At 38.1% G+C, this 11,537-nt stretch overlaps 2 protein-coding genes across 2 annotated transcripts in view; both read right to left on the reverse strand.

The window, feature by feature from the left end:
* Positions 1-491: 491 nt before the first annotated feature.
* Positions 492-3,862, reverse strand: LOC119421018 (charged multivesicular body protein 6). Its single transcript, XM_037688406.1, has 8 exons — positions 3,667-3,862; positions 3,444-3,553; positions 3,216-3,303; positions 2,595-2,681; positions 2,171-2,236; positions 1,939-2,019; positions 808-883; positions 492-723 (listed from the first exon to the last, which is right to left on the reverse strand). Exons 1-8 carry the CDS (start codon positions 3,730-3,732, stop codon positions 674-676), a joined length of 624 nt encoding a protein of 207 aa, XP_037544334.1. The 5' UTR covers positions 3,733-3,862; the 3' UTR covers positions 492-673.
* Positions 3,863-6,316: 2,454 nt separating this feature from the next.
* The window catches only part of LOC119421019 (protein tweety homolog 2-like), a 41,401-nt gene continuing 36,180 nt past the window's right edge, over positions 6,317-11,537 (reverse strand). Inside the window, exons 9-14 of the mRNA XM_037688407.1 lie at positions 10,823-10,915; positions 10,647-10,739; positions 8,009-8,151; positions 7,698-7,886; positions 7,542-7,620; positions 6,317-6,397 (exon numbers count right to left, since the gene is read on the reverse strand). Of these exons, the coding sequence (XP_037544335.1) occupies positions 6,317-6,397; positions 7,542-7,620; positions 7,698-7,886; positions 8,009-8,151; positions 10,647-10,739; positions 10,823-10,915 (678 nt within the window). The remainder of the gene's footprint in view (positions 6,398-7,541; positions 7,621-7,697; positions 7,887-8,008; positions 8,152-10,646; positions 10,740-10,822; positions 10,916-11,537) is intronic.

Here is an 11,537-nt window from a genome sequence, read left to right on the forward strand (position 1 = left end):
AGAATGTCAGGAGTAATGTTCTCAGACATTATTTGGAGTGACAAAAAATGTCACTTTAGCTCCTATCAGGTTTACATTTTGAAAAGTATGTGCACTCTGTCGTCATTAAGTCACCCTTCCATTTAAAAAGCCATATTTCATGTAGAAAGTCACATTTAATCAGCCAGTAACTTTTATGAAACCCAAGGGATAAGTTGTATTTCACTTCAAGCCAACTAATATCCAAATGCCTAATAAATACCACTTTTTTTTCTAAATATGTCCCACACATTTGAAACTACAAGCTATTTTTTTTCTAACACCCACTTTGGTGTAGTACCAATAAAATTTAGCCAAAGAGCGCCCTCTCCTGCTAAAATACATGTGACACAGTCAGACAAAGAAACACGTTTATCATTTTAGATAAGAAAAAACATGACTGCACTTTTCCCAACAGCTTAGTTTAATATGTGAAACAATAAATTAAAGTGTTCAACATTTAAAAATCCTTCAGCACAGCAATAACATAACACTACTTGTACAAAACAACATTTCACTTTATCTTGTTACTTCAGGGGGAGAGGTCAATTAAGAGTCCAGACGATCCTGAATCAGTCTAATTATTGAAAATGCACGTCCCAAAACTAAAAGCAAAACTTTATATATGTGAGCTTGAGCTAAATCACAGGTTCTGTCAGACTGCAAGCATCTCTCTGTCTGGCTGGTTCTTTGGTTCTGTCCTCTCTGAAAAACACAAATATCAGAACATACATAAAACATATAAAACTTGTTTTTATTCAAGGACGTGTAACTTTTAAAAAGCTATACCTGGTTCAGCTTTAGCAAATTCTAGTACTTCTGGTATTGGCTCTGTGGGGACTTCTGGAAGTGCTAAATCTTCTCGCTGTGCAAAAAAAAAACAACAACAAAAAACATATGCTTTAAAATAAAAACAATATGAAGCGCACAAGATCCAAATTATCTTTCATTCTTTCATTGAGAATTCAGGAAGTGCATTACAATTTAATGAGAAGTCAATGGCTAAAAGTGTAATAGACAATTAAAGAGGTAAAGCTGAAAAATGGTGTATATGCTGCAGTTTAGAAATATTTAAATGAAGTTAACTACAGTTAAATTCACATGTTTATTTTAGGTAGTGCAGACATAAAAAAATGTCAAATTTGATGTTCAATTTTTTATTTCTTTACCAAAAGACTGATTGTAAACATATATTTAAAAATATATATTTAGCATTTAATTTCTAGGCTTGAACTTGTTCTTTGCAGTGGCTTCATCTTCTAATACTTGTGATTTTATAAAATTGGTTAAACACACGGTTTGAATATTTCTTGTCATTTAGAAATCCCATCTACATAAAACTGCCACTAACTTGTTGGTATAGTAAATGTTTAGTTTTTCTTTTGTCTTTTATCAGATTTGTTTGCCCAAAATACAACTAGTTCCAGAAAAATATAGTACAAGTTTCATTTGGAGCCAGTCTTTGAACCAGCCTGTGTTCAAGTATTCAACATGGTAATTTATGAAGTTTGATTGTCATTTAAGATGATTGCTCCACCACAATAGAACAATCCAGTAAGGTTTTAATCACTATGAATCAGCCAAATTTGTAACCACAACTTTTTTCAATTACAGCTCATTATCAAGATTACAATGGCACTGTGATTTATTTAAAATTCTTCTAACTTTGATTAATTATCCTCCTCCTTCAAGAGTCAAAGATTAAATATCGTGCAAATTACACTGAGGTCAAAACAGCGATGCGTGTTTTGGTACAACATCCTGTTCTGACTCAGCTGTGAATCAGCTCCCCTCCGGAGGAAGCAGTCGACAGCTGGAGACTCAAGAGAGCGCAGCTAAAAAAATGTGAAGCGAGGAGAGTGCATGCTCTAAAATCATTCTGGGTGTAAATAAAAGTTAAACATTCAGCTTTACACCCACCTGAGTGATAGCTTCCAGCTCTGCTAAAACAGCATCCTCGTCTTCTGGAGTCAGAGCTCCAGCCAGCATCTCATCTATTTGCTGCAAAAACAAAAGATGGAAGATTACTGGTACTTTAAAGTGTTTGTCACTTGGTAACATTCTTCTATTTTGGAAAAGGTTTACTAATTTAGGATAATAAAAAAAACAAACACATTCTTCTGTATAATTAGATTTGACTAATGTTGTTTACCCTTTGATACTCAGCAGCTTCTTGGGTCTCATCCAGGATTTTTTCCACATCTTCAACTGACATCATCTGTCACAAACAAGGAAGGAAGCCCACTTTAGCAACTGAAGGGTGTATGGACAAAATGTGTTGTCACCTAATTCTGGTTGGCTTGTATATTTCCAAAGCAAGGTTTCAGTATCCAAGGATGCGAAGCCTTCTCACTGCTGTAGTCATGGCTTTTCTTCTTAAGCTTTTAATCTTCAAACCATGTGCACCAGCTATGCTTTTGTACTGTGTTGCTCAATCCTCGCTCAGGGATCGTGTTACAGAAAACAGGCTAATCAGTAAGAACTCTGACACTCTTATTGTGTGCACTTCCATACGAAAAGCTTAAAGGTGTACTGAGTGTGCACAGCTTAATTCTGAATAGAACAAAAATACCCACCTCATGCATACTTTTCAGGCAATCATTGCCAACCTTCAGTCCCTCGATGACTTTCATCTCGATTTGCATGAACTCTATATCTTGAACCTGCCCTCAAACATAGAAAAACAGCAGTGAAGTTAATGACAAGAAAACAAAATAGGCGAGTTGCAAAGTTAAAAATTGTGACATGCTCGTTTGATCATTCATTAGGCTGCAAACCCTTCAAATTTTAAGTCCTCACGTGACTTGTCAAACTATATTTTGACTGATCAAATTCAGACTACGTTTTGCAGCAAGTCTGACTGTTGTTGCACAACAAACAACACAAGGCAAGACCAAAAGAACAGTGATCTGAAAGAAAACAAAAAAAAAACAAGATACCATTGAAAGATTTCACTGTGTTTTCTGGGTAAAAGTAAAGCTATCTCCTTGCTCCTTAAATACTGCCATGCATGCAAGATATAGTTGTCATATGCAGTTCAACACAAGGTCGACAGATGTGTTTGACACATTTATTAAAACTTTAGGCATTTAATCAGTCTAGTTCAGGAGGTAAAGTTAGCATTTTTCTTCTCTTCAGGTGAAATATGTTAAAAACAGCAGGTCTGGAATATTTTCTTGCAAACAAATGTATCTTACCATGTGCTCTAGGTTTGAAATCTGACTCTCAGTCTTGTCCAGCAGCTGATCCTGATAGCGTTTTTTCTTGAGAAGCAGAAGTGCTTTCCTGCAATCATACATGTAAAGAGAAAATGCTCAATGACACATGAATTGCTTTTAAATGCATTTCGTTTCTGTGCATAATAAAAAGGTGACGCTACTGAGCGTCTGTACTTCAACTATCTTATTGTGTAAATGTTTGCTCACTCTTTCTTGCCATCTTTTAACAACTGCTTAGCCAGAAGTCTTTCTTTTTCCTGTTGTAGGCTGATTCTCTTCTGATACTGCTTCAGCTTGTCCCTCTGCTGCTTCAGTTGCTAAAGAAGGCACACATTAATATATATATTTCCACAAGTAACAATATTGCTTAATGTACAATCTAAATTAACCGACTAACGGAGCAGCATCACTCCTCCGGATTTCAGCTCACCAACACGGCTTTGTCTTGCTCAGTTACACGGGAAGGTCGGCTCTTTCTCCCAAAGACGTTTCCCATTATTCAGCCACATCCTCTCTCGTCTACGTGCACCATGTTATTTAATACTGTGCATGTTATTGTAATAAACAGCCTGAGGTGGCTAGCAAGCTAACCGCTTACATTATGAGTAAGGCATTTCCGTGTTTTCTACGGCAAGCGAGACAGGACCTGACATCTGAACTGAAGAAGAGAGACGACTTCGCTGTGACTAAATTGTGTTTAATATCACAAACGATATTTTCACATATTCAGTATGAATACTGGTAATACTGGTACTAGTAATGGGAGTTATGCTGTCAGGTGGACACAAAAACGTTAAATGTTTAAACTAAAATGGAACAAGAACAGTTTGAATATTTGAACTACAATGAATAAATGAACTCTGAAAACTGTTTTGTAAGCTCAATCATCCAAGTAGATAAAGCTATGGGACAAATCTGTTTGACATGCCACACTGAAGAAGTCCTCTGGAAGGGAGATGAAACCTTTCTTCACTTAAAGAAACATGTCCAGATGACATGCTTTAACATTTTTTGTTGTTTACTCTGAAAACTGTTTTATATTTTGTCCGTGCAACAGAAACAGTAGCATTCATCCATCCATTATATTTACCTGCTTCTTCCTTTTTGGGTCACGGGGGTCACTGGTGCCCATGTCCAGCTATCATTGTGCGAGAAGCAAAGGACACCCTGGACAGGTCGCAAATCCATCACAGGACCACAGAGACAAACGAGTCAATCAACCATTCACTCTCTCACACACACCTGTAGGGACAATTTAGAGTTACCATTCAGCCTAACATGCATGTTTTTGGTCTGTTGGAGGAAACCGGTGTACCCTGAGAAAACCCACACATGCACGGTGAGAACATGCAAACTCCACCCAGAGAGGCCGCCGGTCCGGGATTTGAACCAGGGACCTGCTCGATGAGAGGGGCAGCTCTACCAACTGTGCCACTGTGCCACCCAACAGTAGCATATCTGCCACAATTTGTTTCATTGTAGACACGTGTCCAGTCATTTTACATTATGGCCAGTTTAGATAAGCTCTTCAGTTTGTAACACAAGTATGCCAAGGTTATTATGTTGTGCTGTGCAAAAATGGTCATTTTTAAAAAGATATCTTGTAAGATTATTTTAAATGGCAAAATTTATTTTTGATAGTGAATGTTGGTAGGAAAAAAACTGCATCAGAAGTAGTTAGCAGAACTATTTAAACAAAGTTTATTTTAAACAGAAATAAAAACAAATTGGAGCCTTTTTTTTTTAAATAAGAAATTAGTACGTTTTTTTTAAGTTAGAGTTAAATTTTGAGAACTATTTGCACTTAGCTAATTTGGCTACATTCAAAACGTCTATGTGTGTGTATATTTATCATATAAATGAAACCTGTCTCTTTACATTTCTAAAATCTGAAAAACACTTTATGGAAGAGCTGGACAATTTCCATGGTTTTCTATTTATGCAGCTGACTGACGACACTGTTCCTGGTGACATATTAAGGTCACGCCAAATCCTAATTATCCTAATACTCTTACTGTGGGTCATCATACTAATTAGACAAGTAGTAGTAGAATAACAGTACCGTAACAGAAGAGTACACGGTGAGCATTTTAAGACAGTGCACCATAGTTTAGTTGGACACTTTATTGGACACATAAACACCATATAGAAGATTTCTCTAAAAATTCAAATGGTTTTTATGGCTAAATAAACATGACATTTTCAAACTATTCCACTTATATTCATCGTAGTGGCACTGCGGTCTTTGCAGGATTTTGCTTGTTTCGAAATAAAATGCAACAAAGAAAATATTTATATGTACTTTATATAATAATAAGACATTTTATTTTACGATGAAATTGCAGCACATTTATAAACAGGTTTATTATTTTTGTTATTCTTGGTGATAGGTACAAAACGATGTTGCCACATGCAGCTACATCCCCATAGTTGTATTAAACACCTCATATATTTGATATATTCTTAAAGGCATCATTGGCTGTTTGAAAACAAAATCACAACGTATTGTTTATTCTTTATTAAACATTCCTTTATGATTTACAAAAATTAAAAAATGGGAGTACCCCAGGTCATATTGCACCATTTAAATAAAGGCCAAGAATTAATTAACACATTTCTTCCAAGCAAAGGAGATATTGCAAATATACATTGATTGAAGGCTTATGTGGTCAAATTTTGCCCATCATTTTACATTAAAATCCTAACACTGAGCAAAGATCGTATCCTATTATGTCACATGGATATTTAAATTAAAACAAAGACATCGTTGGGCTTTTTGAGTTCAAAGTTTTGTTATTTAAATCACATAAATGCTTTCATTCACGTTGCAGGAGTGCCATAGACAAGATAATTGTTCAGATGCGTCTGTTCAGTCCAACTCTGTTCCAAACTGCATTAAGAGATTTCCTAGCAGTGTGCTGATGTGTTGCTACAGTAATGACGCCACATGGCCCGCTTTCATGCCTTAGACTAGATGTCAGTCTGTTGTCCCCGTAAACAGGATTATGCCACAAAGACAGCTTTGTGGTGGGAGCTCAAACCCCCAAAACGAAGCACTGAAGTGTTCGCCAGGTGGCAGGCTACACGTGGAATTCACCTCCAAAGTGTCTGGTTTGGACATCCGTCATAGATAGATATGTAGTCCTCATGGTGGGTGTATACTGCAGGAAACAAAAATAATACACATGAAATTTTCCACAAGCAATTCCCATCTTTATGTGCTGTTTTTCTACTTAAGAATGCAAAAGCAGGAGGGTAAATAAATTAAAAAGCATGTAAAAAGGGGAATGAAAGCAAAAATAAATGGACATAAGATAAATTGCACTCACATGCAACACAGTGGAAAAACAGTGCCAGGAGGTCAAAGCTGTGGTATGTATGTCCCTAAATTTAGTCTGTAGGTTAAAACATTCTGTGTGGCAAATATCCTGACAGGCGTTTACAGATGGAACATGAAAAAAAAAGAAAGAAAGAAAATGCAGAAGTGGACAGGAAACTTGCAGCTATAAAAGACTGAAACAACAAATAAGAATAAGTTGGACGCACTACTGAGAAACACACAAAAAATAAATGCTGATGAGCAAAAAAACCTCAAACCCAAAGACATGCGTAGCACAAAATGTAGTATTTATTGCGATGTTTTCTTTCAAAAGTTTCAAGCATCTTTGTCACAGATACACAAAGAACAGATGCCTACGTCTGTTAAAAATGAGCCTCACAGAGGCAGTCGCATTTTAAACAGTGATCCAGATTCTCTCCAGCTTTCTCCCACTCAAAAAACAAAACAAAACTGCCAAGTCTTTGGTGTGCACTAAAGGCAAATGAAGCCGCAGGAACAGCAAAAAAAATAAAATAAAATACATCACACAGCAGAAACGCGGACTGTGAATTTGTCAGTATTCCATTTGTTATCTATTATTTAGCTCAGACTATGGAGATACGATCCACTACACACAATAAATGCAACAATTAAAGTGGATAAACACAAGTTTATAGGGCTGCAGCTCTAACAGGAAATTGTTTCCCACTAATGTTCCATTTTATATGTACGGTAAGCCCATATTTAATTAAAATCAGACTAAATCCAATTCAAAAACAATTGTTAGTGTTAAAAATAGGTGCACTTTGACAAATGGCCAGCAGAGATCAGTCTTCCATCACGTGCATACACATATAAGTTAGTTTCAACATTAGCTGAGAAAGGTTGCAGTGCATATGCTCATAGTGCATGCTTCCTGTTAATACTATCTGGTGACATCATCATCATTACACTAGAGACACTAAAGCTTCATAAGGCCAACGAACCGAGGGAGGTGGTGAGCCTCTCCCTATCAGCGGCACATTCTCATATCGAGGGGCCTCTCCAAACAGCATGGACTGATTCCTGTAATGCAACGAAAACTTAGTAGAGACTAAAAACAGCACAAATGTGAGGGCGTCGTCATATATAGCTGATCTTACATGTATTCAGGAGGTGGTAAGGTAGAATTAGAAGTAGACTGAGGAGGTGGAGGAAGGCTGGCCTGGCTGCCCAGGCTGCTGATATAACTACAGAAGCTGTGTGTGTTGGACCTTCTGGGGTTGTACGAAAGCCGACGTGCTTCGGGGTTGAATGGGTCCTCCTCGTCTATGTCGTTGTACTCCTTTTCCCTGGATGGAAGTCGTAGAGCACACGAAGATGTAGGCAGGCAAACAGAGAGAGTGAACATATTTTTTGCAGGAGTACATTGCAAGCAGTACATAATGGAGTATGGAGTTGGCTTGGCACTGACCTGCTGCCCATTAATGTCCACAGGCGGAAAATTACACACAGCATGGCAGAGAGAGCGCAAGCAGCCAGGAGAGAAAACAGAGAAAGGTAGAGGAGCCCTTCCACCCCATCATAGCACACACCCATTAGGGCATCCAGGTAGTCCTAAAAGAAACAATAAGACTGTCAGCATTCTAAAAATATAAAAATATATTTAAACTATTATAACATATCACCATGATCATTTCCTCTAGATGGATCTACCTACAGCACCAGTGATACTAAAAAAACATAGGTTCTGTGAAAGTGGCAGTTTAGTTCATGTCTGTACTTACTCACCGGCACTAATAATGTTTACTATTGCTCGCCATCTGAAAGGTGAAGATGGACAAAAGTGTTTTTACCCAAGTCCGTGTGTGTGTGTGTGTGCGTGTGCATGTGTTTGTGACTGTTATGAACCACTGCACAAAGTTCAGTGAAACCTGCAGGAAGTAATCTTTGTATGCACATCTATAACAGATTACATTTAGAGTTAACCCAAATGAAGATGGCCGCCACAGCTAATCGATCTGAGTCTGCACAAAATAGACTATACCTTAATGAATTTTGCAAACACTGAGCTAAGATTTGTCATGGCTGGTAGTAGTTGACAATCAGTCAAAACATATGATCCAAATGCCAACAGATTATGCAAGATATTGAAAAATGTTTTTTCAAGATTTTACCAAAATGGCTACAATGTCATTGCTTAACAAAAGATGATTTTAGGGCAAAATTATAAAATATTAAATCATTTATATTACACTGAACAAAAGTATAAGTGCAACATTTGTTTTTGCTGCGAGCTGAACTCAAAGAGATAAGATGTTTTCTATGTACACCACAAGCATTTTTCTCTCAATTATTGTTTACAAATGTGTGTAAATCTGTGTTAGTGAGCACTTCTCCTTTGCTGAGATAATCCAGCCACCTCACAGGTGTGGCATATCAACATGCTGATTAGGCAGCATGATTATTGCACAGGTGTGCCTTAGGCTGACCACAATAAAAGGCCACTCTAAAATGTGCAGTTTTATCACAATGCCACAGATGTTGCAAGTTTTGAGGGAGTGTGCATTAGCATGCTGACTGCATGAATGCCCACCAGAGCTGTTGTCTGTGGATTGAATATTCATTTCTCTACCATAAGCCATCTCCAAAGGCGTTTCAGAGAATTTGGCAGTACATCCAACAGGCCACACAACCGCAGACGACTTGTAAACACACCAGCTCAGGACCTCCACATCCAGCATCTTCACCTTTAAGATCATCTGAGACCAGCCACCCAGACAGATGCTACAACGATCGATTTGCATAACCAAAGAATTTCTGCACAAACTGTCAGAAACCATCTTGGAGAAGCTCGTTTGCATGCTCATTGTCCTTACTGGGGTTTCCACCTGACTCAAATTCATTGTAACCAACTTGAGTGGGCAAATGTCAATGTTATGAATTAAGTGGCTCATGGTGGCGGTGGGGTTATGGTATGGGCAGACGTATATTATGGACAACGAATGCAGTGGCTGGTGTGGTTACACATGCTCAGTGGTTGTGAGGCCAGTTGGATGTACTTCCAAATTCTCTGAAAATTGACATTCCTGCAGTCAGCATGTCAATTGCACGCTCCCTTGAAACTTGCAACATCTATGGCATTGTAGTGTGGATGAAACTGCACATTTTAAAGTGGCCTTTTGTTGTGGTCAGCCTAAGGCATGCCTGTGCAATAATCCTGCTGTCTAATTAGCATCTTGATATGCCACGCCTGTGAGGTGGATGGATTAACTCAGCCAAGCAGAAGTGCTCACATTTATACACAATATTTGAGAGAAAAGGGTCTGCTGTGTACATAGAAAAAGTCTTAATCTTTGAGTTCAGCTCAAGAAAAATGGGAGCAAAAACACAAGCGTTGTGTTTATATTTTTGTTCGGTGTAATATAAGCTCCTTCAAGGAGTGCTGAGTCTTTGATTTTAAAGAAACTAATTTCATGTAATTCATTTAGAACCACAAACAATGTTGAAACTCCACTTTAAACTGGAGAAAATCAACAGCTCCTTGTTCTCTGCGTGGTGACAACAAATATTTGCTGCCTTTCACTGCAGGGAAAGCAAAGTGATGAGCACAGACTAATTCTGATGACGCTTGTTTTGGATGCATTCTTGGTTTGCTCGGCTTCTTATGTTTGACAAACAAGTTTTGGAAAAACTGTCTTGTCCTTTGTTTTTATCAGTCGAATGTGTCGTCTCTGCTGCAGAATTTTGGAGAAACGTTGAATGTGTTACAGCATTGTCACAACAAATGTGAATGGTATAATTTTTTTGGCTTGCAGGGGGACCTCCTCATCCATTATTGTACATCCCAAGAGACATTTGCAGTTCTGGTCCAAGCTTGATGTGTGCAATAACTTTTTTTTTTCCCTATCAGAAACCTGGAGGTGGTGAGTAGAGTCAGTCTCTTTCAGATGCACAGTATTTTCACAGTACAAAGGCAGATATACACATGTGAGTGTATGGGAAGTACAAAGATAAGGTCAAAAATCATTCCAAGTGGTTTGCTAAGTGGCTTTGAGCTCCACAACAAAGAGCACCCATTAAAAAATGTCCCAGTCAGACTCTGACCTTACCTTATGTATCCCGCGGCAGTCAAGCAAGGCTGTTAGCTGGTGCAGACTGAACTCTGTGGAGTTTAACAGTCGCTGGATCCCTAAAAGGTCTCTCTGTAGAACAAGGGACACAAGGGGACAGGGTGATGCACAACCGTCCACAGCTTTGTGTAATAGTCTGTCAGACGCCCACTTACCTGAGCAGTGGGGAAAATCGATGCTGAGAACTGCAGCAAACCCTGGATCTGGATTTGCATGGTGGTCAGGGAGCGCTGACAGACGGTTAGAGACTGTGAAAACACAATCATCCACCATGTCACACACATGTACGACAAACAATGTGAGGATCTTATTAGGAACTGTTCAGGAGAGCAGGATGACAACAGTTTGGTGTTAAGTAAGGCTTCGTAAAGCACTTATCCTCGGACACATTTTTTGGTTTTCAGACAGATTATCCTTTGCTATCAATCATCTCACACGCCATGATCCCCTCCCAGTTCCACCAATAATCTTAAGCAGAAACAAAAGAGCAATATTTATATCAACTGGGCCATCAGAGGAAAGGATTATCCTTTCTGTGTAAGCAAGCGTCCTTTTAATCCATTAATGGTGCTGCGATGATAGCTAAGAATTAGTTTTTTTAATAATTACAGGCCATGGATTTATCCTCTAAAACTAACACAATATGTATGACATAGATTCAGATAGATTTAAGATTATTTTCAACAGGAATTCAAATGTCTCCCAAGCATTTGTTAAAACCCACCCTCATATTTATCGCCTACTGCCAAAAGGCAAAGGTGGGGGATAATGGTTTTGCCAAAGTTCACGTGTCTTTCTTTTCCTGAAATATCTGTTGAACCATTGCACACATTATATATATATATATATATATATATATATATATATATA

This window comes from Nematolebias whitei, chromosome 15 (genome assembly GCF_014905685.2).
Source record: "Nematolebias whitei isolate Nwh7 chromosome 15, NemWhi1, whole genome shotgun sequence".
Classification (NCBI taxonomy): Eukaryota; Metazoa; Chordata; class Actinopteri; order Cyprinodontiformes; family Rivulidae; genus Nematolebias; species Nematolebias whitei.

Bases quoted from the DNA above. Each gene is read 5' to 3' on its own strand.
- LOC119421018 (XM_037688406.1), bottom strand. From the start codon at position 3,732: ATGGGAAACGTCTTTGGGAGAAAGAGCCGACCTTCCCGTGTAACTGAG. The intron at 3,304-3,443 runs GTGAGCAAACAT...GTATGATTGCAG, and splicing joins TTAAAAGATGGCAAGAAAGA to GAAAGCACTTCTGCTTCTCA. The intron at 2,237-2,594 runs GTGGGTATTTTT...TGTTTGTGACAG, and splicing joins GCCTGAAAAGTATGCATGAG to ATGATGTCAGTTGAAGATGT.